Source organism: Thunnus albacares, chromosome 7 (assembly GCF_914725855.1).
Source record: "Thunnus albacares chromosome 7, fThuAlb1.1, whole genome shotgun sequence".
In the NCBI taxonomy this organism is placed as follows: Eukaryota; Metazoa; Chordata; class Actinopteri; order Scombriformes; family Scombridae; genus Thunnus; species Thunnus albacares.
Genome location: NC_058112.1, coordinates 27,885,891 through 27,897,728, shown reverse-complemented (window position 1 = coordinate 27,897,728; position 11,838 = coordinate 27,885,891). Strand labels below are relative to the sequence as shown.

Here is an 11,838-nt window from a genome sequence, read left to right as displayed (position 1 = left end):
ATTGACAGACTAAACAAAAGGTTTACTTTAGTGTCAGACTTCTTCTAACAATTTGGATTTATGACTTGGCTAACCAACAGAGAGTAGAGCACAAATGTGTTTTTTTCTTCTTCTTGGGATTAATATGTCAACTTAAAGTGCTGCTCATGCGCTCCACTTTAAATCCGGAAGTCAAACATATGATCTGTCATGAAATTCAAGTGCTCCTCATAAGAAACAATAACAAAATAGACACTGCAACAGAACTTTATTTCACTCCTCTATAAATAAAAAAAAATGTTCTTATAAATGGGTTCACTGGGTTTCACATTTTTATTCTTCAGTCACACAATACTACAGTAAGAAGCGGAGATGAGCAGAGTAAATAATAGATTCCACACATCAAAGTTAACTTTTTACTGGGTGATCTAAGGGTGCAAGATCTTTAAAATTAAGGGTTTCTTTGTATTCCTGTTTGAAAGGGACTCACAGTGATCATAGGTGTTACAATCCTTTCTCATGTGGCTACTCCAACCTTGAATCTATTGGTGTGCCTCATTTATTATGAGGCATAACTGCAGGGGACAGCAGCACAGGTGAAGCACTAATATAATAACATAACACTTGAGGTAGTATGAAGCTGGCAACATAACCCTGCTTCTTTTGAATGGTGTTTATTTGCATGACCTAATACATTTGTAAGGAAATGTAATACCACCTGGATTATGTTCACTGGTGATGTTTTGTTCCAGAGCAGTATGTAGTGTGACCATAGTGCAGCAAAAATCTGTGGGAAGAGAAAGCGTGGTGAACAGCAAAGCATAGAAAGCCCATTAGTTTAACTGTCTAATCCCTCAAATCAGCATTGACTTTTTTCAATATTCAACCAAGACCACGACCTTTCTCAAAGTTTCAACCAAGTGCTTCAGTTGGCCAAACTTATGATGTATTTGCCATTACTACAATGTTTCCAAAACCTTAACCAAGTGCTTTGAGTCGCCTAAACATAATCATAAAACTCTTAATCATGCTTCAGTTGCCAGGAGTGGATACTGTAAGGAAAAACAAATCAAAAACTTTCAGATTAAAGTTGAACTTCAGAGTTCGTGCTTGACCTTGGAAGGAGCGGAGCTGACACAATAATCTCACCACATGGTCCAAGCTTTTGTAGCGGTTCAGGAGCTTTTGATCATATCACATGATCTTCATCAGCAGAAGAACTTTGTTGCCCATTTGTTGATGCTCAAATCCATCACCAGTCAAGAACTTCAGTATTGGAAGAATCTGCAAAACCCCATTCAAATTCTCACATTTTACAATATTTGCGCATGGAAACTATATTATGCTTACGGTTAGGGAAAGACTGCGGTGATGCCAAATAAACTACAGTTAAGTTTAGGCAACTAAAACACTTGGTTGAGGTTAGGGAAATATTGAGGTTATTGTTCATAAAAAAGAATAAATAAAAAGTGAGCTATAATAGAAAATCTGTGACGGGATACAAAATCTGGTCTCCTGCGTTTAAGTCATTTGATTATCCACCACCCCGACATTCACTCTCTTACAGTCTGCCTTGATACATAAAGGGCAAACCTCTCCCTGCATTGGACATAAATCATAAAGTGCTGAACTGTCCAATTCTTACATAATTCCTTGAGATAATAGGCTGTATTAGAGGTTAAAACCATCTAAACTGGCTGGGGAAATGAAAAGGAAGAAGCGAATACCTCTACTGAGACTGAAACTTGACATATATAAATTGAAATTGTAATATTTTTAAAATGTTACATTATATTTGCTTATTACTCTCATGCAGTTGAGATAAGTTCGAGTGGGAAACTTTGTCAGTAAACACTGTTTGATTTAACATTATTCGCTCTCTGTTGTTTTAACCCCAGTGTTAAAACTGCTGTTGTTTTAACACTTTTAGATGTGGTCTAGATCATAGCACATTTTAGCTGTTAATCATGTCTCAAATGGCTTTTTTATAGTGTTGTATAGTTGTTGTGTACTGTGAATGCAATGTCTATATTGTTTGTTGTCTGTATAAGTTGATTTGGTGGCAAATTAATTTCCCCATTGGGTATTAAAAAAGCTGTCTAATCTAAAGCAAGGCTGTTGAGTTGGTCTCGTAAACACACTGCTAGCCTGTAGTGCTTCACGCTGCTTTGAATAGTGAACGATAAGTTTGTGTGTAGTCAATGAAACAAACATCAGACTGTGCATGCAACATGTTTGGAAATGTCACTCATGACTCCCCTCTCTGCATAACTGTATTCTAGTGTCTTCATCTGTGAGGGAAGCACAAAAGGGAATGTAATTGTACATTCAGTTGAAAGGATTATGGCAGGTCAAATGAGGGGAGTTCTGGTAACAATGACGTTTTTTACCTCCTCATGGTCACACACAGTTCCACTCATCAAGGCTGCAGCCATGTCTTTGAGTCAAACAATCCAGCTTCTTTCAAAGTGGCATTTTTCGTTAAACATATAATATTTAATTAGCGGACTAACGCACTTAAAAAGACTCAAGGACTCTGCCTCAAAAAGGAAAAAATTGGTCTTCTGTCCATTGCCCATTTTCCTGAAAAAATGCTGTAGATTTTTTTCTTTCACTTCTAATTGCATTAAAAACGAAGTATAGGCCTTTATGCAATGTTTCAAAGACATTGAAATACAGACACAGTTAAAGCAACTCCTTTCAAAGGGATGTCTCTTTTTTGTATGATTTTCTGTTATTCAGGTATTGCATTTAGATTTCTAGTTATTGTTGAAGGCCTCCCAAGGCTGCTGACCCTTGGAATTCTAATATACACCCCCCTCCCCCCCCCTCCACCCCCCCTCCAAATTACAGTTGTTATCAATTTTCATTTGATGAAAACTGTCCAACAATATATTCAAGGAAAGGTCTTAAAATGCACTAATGCACAGTATATTCTAAGATTAGATTTATTAGTTTTGTCAATACAAGTATAGTGAGAGAAGTAGACAAGTAAGAGAATTTTATTTATTTGTTTCACAGATTCATTGAAAACCCTATTAAAACACATCCTGTTTATTCTTCTATTGTGTAGTTGTACCACTCTTTGATTTGTGATAACCTGAAAGCTTTTCTTTTTTCTTTACATCTAATCATGGCCAGTGCTGATGTTATTTATTCAGAATATTTTGAGCAACTTTAGCACCCAGTAAGCCTGATATCCACAGTGCGACTCTGTCCAGAGTACATTTGTTTGCATGTATTAGCCCTCTTTTCTCTTTTTTTTTTGTCTCTCTACACTGTGACTGAAATAATGGCAAAATACCAAAAAAACATTATCCTTGAAAAATGTTTGGAGCAATTTCTAACTACCTTGTTCTTCTTCTACTTGTCTTTATTCTGAATCTGCCTCACTTCAAGCGTATCAGAGGATTTTTCTCAGCATAGACTTACCAGAGAGAAGATGTTTGGTACAGTATGAATCCAGTGTTTTAAATCAACATGCATTAATTCATATATATATATGTATATAATTAGATTTTTTTAAAAGCCACAGTGTGTCTGACCCCAGTTGACCCAAACCTTTCAATGAACTGAGTGTTGATTTCATGAAGCAGGTCCATGATTAAACCTGCCTCATGCTGAAATTCAGCCAATTAAAGCAAGTTATGTGTATTCTGATTATCTAAAAAAAAAAGAAACCCTCACTCTTAAAACAAATACAGACATCTGGATGACTTCTCATCTGCAAAATCATACAACCTGTGCTCATCGTGAAACATGATCAGCTCTACGGAAGTGTGAGGGTCAATTATTCCCCTTTTGAATCAAAAGCATTTGAATGATTAAGTATCATAAACTCTTAGCTCAAAGAGGACGGTAGCGTGTTGCAGCACCGTGGCCATTCTGTGCGCTTTAATGAGTAGTGGAGCCTCCATGATCATAAACAGGGTGGCTTTGATGCCTCATTGAAAGAGCCTCTCCAACACGTCTGAAGGGGGCTCCTCCTTTGTAATAACAATTTATAATTCTCTTGATCTGAAGGCTTGATTGGCGAGGAGAAAAAAAAGAAAGGATTTTGTTCTTTCTACTCTTCAAGATGGTTTTTAAAAATCAAAAAGTGAATTTGCCTAGAGGGCCTGGCCGAGACCAGGCTTTCATGAAGAAAGTGTGTCATTATACTAGGGGGTGTGCAGAGAGCCAAGTATTTGTATTTGTATCTGTATTTGTTTAGGCAGCAAAATTATTTGTATTTGTATTTGTATTTGTATTCGAATAAAAGTGGAAAGAGGCTCAAAAATCCTGTTTTTGTCATTATTACACTTTTAATTTTAGAAATTTAAAGTGTTACAATAAGCTTTCATGAATAAGCTACCTTACGAAGGAGGTCCCCACACCGGGTCTCAAACTGGAGTCTCCTAGATCATAGATGACCGCGCTGATTACTGAGCTCAAGCTTTACTCATTCTTGCTTTGCACTTTTCATTTAGTGCCTATTTTTTTACAACCTAGCTTTGTGGAGAGGAGAAGGGGAACGACCGGTTATGGAGAGTCCCTTTGGGAGCACTTCACGTGTGTCGGTAGCTCAGCTTTATCTCTGGCGAACACCCCCAAACTCCGAGAGTGATGTCCAAATTAGGAAATGTGCATCATGCAGCAGGTGGATGTGACTCCCTTTGCTGAGACCTGCTGATAGAGAAGAGGACAGAGACTGAGATAACCGACCTGCAAGCTGGTATTTGACATGTTTTTTTTTCTTCCCAAAAACAAATAATTTTTAAAATATTTGTATCAAACAAATATTCGTATAAAACCCACTATTTGTGCTTTGCCGAATAATGTATTTGTATTCGGGCACACCCCTACATTATACCTCATCATCCAAACACACCAAACCCACAAGAAAAGAAAAGTAAATTTAAAGCCTGTGTAATCACTGCTCAGTTGATCACTATGTCAATGTCTGACATAGTGAATAACTACAATTAATACAGTAACTGGGTAACCTGTTAAGCTTGTTTGTCTGGTCTAAGGGACGATCAGGTGTGTTCAGTAACTGCAGGTTTCCTAAAAAGCTCAACTATTTCCTAGATAATCATCAGTGCAACTGATCCATTTTACAACAAAGTGCTGCTGCAAAGCCAGCTTGTAAAATATGGAAGCTGGGGCAGTAATACAGTAGAAACCATGTATAATGATTGCAGTCACAGTGATCAATTGCTTATATGAATCACAAAGGTTGGGACAGAATCATTCCTATACAAATGCTGTTTAAATAATTTGCTTGTAGTAATCAAGTAGTCAGCTCACAGTGTTCATTTTGGGTCTTTTCATACATGACAACATATGGAAATTTTTTTTAAACTATTTTTTTTTTTACTTCCATGATATTTAGCAGCTGTGGCACCATTATTGCTTTGCTGTAAACTCCTCTGCTTCTGGCTGGCTACCTGAGGCTGGTGCTGCGTGCATATTGAAATCATGACGGGAAAAACAAAGTCATTTTCTCTCAGTGAAAAACATCGTCTGCTCAGAGCCTATGAAAAAACTGCCAAAACGAGCCAACAAGATGCAGCAGCAAAACTTGGCGTTCCTCAGGCTACCTCGTGAAGTCTACTCAAACAACGAGAAACAGTCGTGGCTGCTAGTCATGGAGACAGAAAACAAATGTGCACGGGGAAAGCACCTGTGGTTGTGGTTGGTAATGCCCAGTCACGTAATGCCCCCTTGAGCAGGCCTTTGGTCAGGGAAAAATTAGAAGAATTGAACATTCAGCTGTCTGTTTCATTACTTTATATCCATGTAATAAATGTACAAATGTCAATTAGATGGTAATCTGCATGAGAAATAAAGAAAAAGAAAAAAAATCAGTTATAATAATCATTGACTTACTGTATAGTGATCAATTATGTTACATTAATGTTTTTTCTACATGTTTTTACATGTTTTTTATGTTCTTTTTAATGTCCTTTTCATGTGAAGCACTTGGTCCATGTAATTTATTTTGTTGTAAAGCACTTTGAGCTGCATTTCTTGTATGAAAGGTGCTACACAAATAAAGTTATTAATATTATTATCAATTGCAGCTGGACAGACATGATCACTATAAGGGATTTTCCATTGTAATAAGTACATATTTGTTTTTGTTTTTGTTTTTACCACGCTTAATTCATGAGTGCTTCATATGAATTACCAGTGCAGAGAAAACTACAGTTTCAATTTGTATTTTTTATGACACAATTTACAGTTGTAGCAAGCCTCGCCCAGCTCTTATACGCCACACATTCTAAGAATTATTGACAAATTTGACTTGAGTCCACTAGATTTTTGTCATTTTATTCAGCACTAATTTCTTCACATTCAGCTAGCTTTAACAACCAAGAAAACATACAAACCGAATGGAAACCTGGGCATTACGTCAGTTTCCTTCTGGGATAAATACAGCTTGTATATATGAGTATATGTATCTAGCTATGAAACTATGTGTGTACTGTAATGAACTACACTATCCTTTGCTAAGGTGCTGAAAGCTTTGCATACACTCGTGCTGCCGTGCACACACAGAAACAATCTGTCAACTTGCAAACAGCTAAATGTTCATCCTGCAGAAAGGAAAAAGGAAATGTAAATTATGATGACTTATTTAACGAGATTAGCATGGCAACAGCGCAAGTATGATTTCAAACTCCCCTCCCAACTGAAAGTAATAGCACAGCACACACACAAGCACACACAAAGGAGTGTGTGACAAACTTTGCGGCGCCCCTCGCAGGGTGACGCTACAGTTGATTTGGGAATTACAATTAGATTTATGATGTGGCTGCATATGGCTGAGTTCTCTGTTTCCCTCTCTGAAATGCTGGGATTGGCTGCAGTGAGCACCGGCGCCGTGGCGTATACACCACAGCACAGTCAGAATGTGTGGCGTTACCTCACACACACACATACACACACACACACACACACACACACATGTGCACACACACACACACACATACACAATGGAACAATAGGCCACATTTACTGTAATGGGCCACCAAAATATAAAGACCAAGTGGAATAGCTCAACTTTGGAAACAGAGAGCCTTGTGTTGGAAATTATTAGATCTCTGGAAAGTAGGAGCACTATTCAGAGTAATGGAAATAAAAATTCATGCAGTACTACCTGTAACTTGTGCACTACGCTTTCACATGCAGGACACAATAGGTCTGAGTGGGGAAATCAGTTTCACAAAGTCTTATCTTTACACAAGAAAAACTCACTTGAAAAGCAATGATGAAGTGACAGATTTGTAAGGAAAATCTCAAGTCTTTACTTTTTATTTATTTATTATTTTTTTGATTGTCTTTCTCACCAAGTTGTACTGACACTTTTTAGAGCCAAAGCTGGCTAATAAATACAATGAAATGTTAAAACGCACAATTGAATTTCAAATACAATACTCATCACAAAATGTGTGTGACCAGGAAACTTGTGTTTTGCTTCTGCAGGTCACAACTGACAAGATCATGAGGTTACCTTTTTAAAGAGATCAGAGGTGATGTGACCCCTTTAGGCGGCACTAGAGCTGCGGCAACAAAATTTGCTTAAATAAATGAAATGCTTCTAAAGAAATGGCAATTTACTCGTGCCTTGCAAGTGCGAGGCTTCCTCCAGAGTCCAAACATGTGACTTTTGACTGTTCTAATTTATCATGTTGAAAATCAAACAACAACTTCACATTAGTCAATACTAAAAAAAAAAAAAAACAAAACATAGAATTTATATCCAGTGCTTAGGATGTGTATGACACTAACAGAAATATCTATGCATGAGGCGAGCAGTGGCTCTTTTTTTTACTGTGATGCAAGCAAAAACCAATGTTCAGTCCCAGCTTGTGAAGCTTTTCCAAGTACAAACTGCCCGATATGTTCATGAAAAGAACTATGGAGTAAAAAGACATGTGAAACAGCGAAACAGAGCACCCAGATATCACCTGAGGTCACAGGTGTTGAAAATGGAAAACAGAGAGTGTGGTGAAAAGAGACAAAGAAAAAAATATAATGTGTCTTCAGAAAAAGAATGTGACATTTGAGTGAAACAGAGGAAAAAGCGTGTACACCCAGCGTGATGCTGACCACCGGCCTGCACCAAAAGAGGAACATCTCGCTTCAGACTGTGGAAAAACTGTGCTCTGACTGGGGTGGTTGACTAAGAAACTGATTAAGAATTATACGCCTTTTTTTTTTTTTTCTCCCTCCATTCTTCTGTTAATAATTTACTCGTCTTCAAAATATACATGCAACGTAGAAAAAGGTACCCTTTTTGAAATAACAGACCTATTAAACCCATGTTTTTTTTGCAACTATATAAATTCTTTTTGAAACACAAGTTTGGTGTCTCTTTCCCAAGTGATGCTGAGAAGACATTTAAAAATATCAACAAGCTAATAAAAATAGTAACATTTGTACATTTTTTGTACCAATTCAAAACACAATGCAAAATACAGTGAAGGGATCCAGAATATTAGAAACTCTTATCCTACAGTAGGGTCATCCCGGGGTTTCTCCATCCCCTTTCCTATGACGTTAAATGAACAGAGCATAAGATACACTTTTAAGACTTATGAATTCTTAAAGTGTCTGAGGAGATATTAAGCCAGAAAAATGTCTATTTTAAACTTAAATGCTAAATGTTGCAGTTTGGTACATCATACTGCACCGCACTTACGGCACAATATGTGCAGACTTCAGAGTGTTTGGCCTTAAGGAACTATGGGCAATGTGGTTCATGAAAGCACCAGTGCAGTGGAATTGAAGAGCAGACACCTTCGTTGCTGCTATTGTAACTACGTCTCAACACCGGAGGGGCTGCCAGAGAGTGAAACAAAGTGTGTGTGTGTTTGTGTGTGTGTCTGTGTGTGTGTGTGTGTGAGTGAGTGAGTGAGTGAGTGAGTGAGTGAGTGAGCTAGTGTAATGAAAACACATCCTCTCTGAGCTCTGCCTGTGATTGGGCCAGGTGGGAAGCCTGCAGTTAGCGAGTAGGAACTCATCTCATCAGATAGAAAAAGCTGATTGTATAAGACTTTTTTGCAGCATTGGAAGTTAAGACTACAACATCCCAAGTGAATGTGAATGTAGGTTTGGCACATTTGAAGTAAATCTGTAATAATGATAGTAATAATAATAATAATAATAATAATAATAATAATAATAATAATAATAATAATAATAATGTGATATAAGGGATATACCTCCCTTTATTTCATTGACAGTCTGAAAAGTCCTACCACTCTTTTTGTATGAAAACAAACAAAACAAAAAAAAAAAAACACATTCACAAGCTGGCACATCATACCTGAGCTGGGATATTTAAAAAAAAAAAATCTAACAGTAATGTAATGTAAGCAGTTTGTCAGAAAAAAAAGATGTAGATGCACTGTATTCGTGAGAAACGAAAGTAAGACTATAAGATTACAAGAGCTAGGATTTATATTAAAACTTCTCAAATTTCAAGTTCTGACAGTCCAGAGTTTGTACAGGCAGTGACCTGTCAGAAAAAGTCTATAGAACAAAAACAAAAAAAGACAAAAAACACAAAAAGTAAATACATAATGATAAAAACTAGATCACTCCTTAAACATTTAAGACCAAATAGCTGTTGAAGACCAATTCCTGATGCTTCAAAATCCATGCATGCTCTTTACAAACCACACATCAATGTGTTCGTCGCTCATTTGTTCTTCGTCCCATTCTCTCATTCTCTCTCTCTCTCGTCTATCTCTTATTCGCTCCTGTTAAGATTGTCGAAGTGTCGGAAACTGAAGTTCATTGTCGGCCGGATGTCCTCTGTAAATGTCTGTTCAGGTTGCATTCTTGGGTCACAATTTCCCATCAGCCCTCTTCTTCAAATGGACGTCCGTCAACATACAGTTCAAAACCTCTCTCTGAGCATGTCCACTGAGTTTGAATCCTGTCTGGGCATGCTCAATGCATGACGCAACATGTCCAGAAAGTATGCCTGAAGGTCTCTGTAATAAACTGTGTTCTTAAAAAGTGTCTCTGAGTATAACGGGAGGTTTTTTTATTTTTCATTTTTTACAACTGACACCCTGAGCACACTCAGTTGGCACTGACGGCCTCCCGTGTCTCATGGTCGCTGCTATAGTCTGACTTGGGCTCGTCCTCAAAATCCTCGTACATGTCCATGTCGTCGTCTCCATTAGTGGGGTCGCTGGGCAGTTCCAAGGCACTGACCCCACCGCCATTGCTGCCTCCGCAGCCGCCAGGCTCAGACTTCATCCCGTACGTGCTCTGAATGACGGGGATGGCTGGCTCAGGGCTGGCTGAGTTGCTGGAGCAGTCTGAGGTCAGGTGTGGGGACGGTGTGGCTGTTGTTGCCATGGTTATGGCACCCGGGTAGACTCCTACACCACCTGCGCTGTTGCCAAGAGGAATTGGCGGCTGAGGCCTACGAAACGAGGAAAGAAAGGAAGGAGTTGAATGGATCTATAAACAATAAACCACTGTGACATAACATGGAATGAATATAAATAAAAGATTATTAAAAGTATTGAAATGAATATAGAAATAAAAATAGCAATGGACTGCATGAAAATACTATTTTTTTTAAATGATGAAATATTTGGTTGCAGTAACAATTAACATAACTACTGGTTACTGTTCTGGATGGACAGATTGGTGTTTGATCAGATACGTATTCATTATAATCTCCTTTGAACAAACTGCTTTGAACAAAACATTAATTCTGAGACCACTTAAGTTAAAAAGCAACGCTTCTCATCTGGTCGGGCATGTCCTAACACACAGCTTTCCCTGCCAGCTCACAGCAGAATCACCTAATAACCTGTTAAGATATAGATGGAATGAGGGTAAACGTAGATCACTCAAACAGGCCCTCTGGCTCCTCAAATGAGCCATATAAAGCAGGAAAATTGCTGTCACTTTTCTCACCTAACAGTTTTCTCTCCTCTGTCTCCTGAAACAATTACCGCTGTACACTCTGACAGACTCATTTTCACATTAAACACTTTAAAAACAACACTGGTTTCGTTATACAGAATGTGCCAGGAACTGGTTGTATTGACTGGCTCCTAGTACTGTAGCTATTTGACTTAGCTGTGATTTAAAGTCCAGGCCTGGGGAATCATAGGCTTCTTTCTGCATTTGCTTGACCACACACAGTAAATGTGGCATTCAGCCTGTGACGTCTGCCCCGCTCTCATTCCCTCTCAAACATCTGCTTACATTTCATATTCCACTATGTCTGTCTGTGTCCAATTTCACTGCCCGCAAGCGCCCAGCATTGTCCTAATTTAATAAATGACAAGCTATTAAAAGTCGCTCCTATTCAAAGCCGTGGCCTCTGGTAAATCCATCTGAAACACAGGCCACTGTGATGGCTTTAAACACATCCATGGCTGGTTCCTATTAAGACAATGCCACTGTTTTTCCTTTTGCTGCACTGACTTCACTCTAAATAAGACTAGCTCAAAACCTAGTATGTGGCTGGACTGTGTATGAAACACAAGAGGGCTTTTAATTTGAAGACAGATACAGGAAGTGGGGACATGTGGCGACCAAGCCCGCAGGAAGTGCGGTGGGCTTTGACTGAAGCCAATTTGAGATAGGGCTTTTCTCAATACCAAATACACCAAGTTCAGACTTGCGTACTTGCTAGTTCGGACTTGGCAAGTTTGAAATTTAATATAGACTAATCTGTTCATTTTAATACATTTATATTTATGTAAATGTGGTGATATCTGTACATAAAGAGCCCCAGAGGCAGCGCTGTTGTTCTGCTTCACTTTACATTTAAACTAATGTGGCAGCTACAATTGTTAGATTTCATCTGTGAGACCAACATTTATCTTCCAAAAG

At 38.2% G+C, this 11,838-nt stretch overlaps 1 protein-coding gene across 3 annotated transcripts in view; it reads right to left on the bottom strand.

The window, feature by feature from the left end:
- Positions 1–7,262: 7,262 nt before the first annotated feature.
- The window catches only part of LOC122985814 (transcription factor SOX-6-like), a 115,155-nt gene continuing 110,579 nt past the window's right edge, over positions 7,263–11,838 (bottom strand). For all 3 annotated transcript variants that reach the window (XM_044356755.1, XM_044356756.1, XM_044356754.1), the window contains one exon: positions 7,263–10,408. In XM_044356755.1, the coding sequence (XP_044212690.1) occupies positions 10,060–10,408 (349 nt within the window). In that variant the 3' untranslated portion in view covers positions 7,263–10,059. The remainder of the gene's footprint in view (positions 10,409–11,838) is intronic.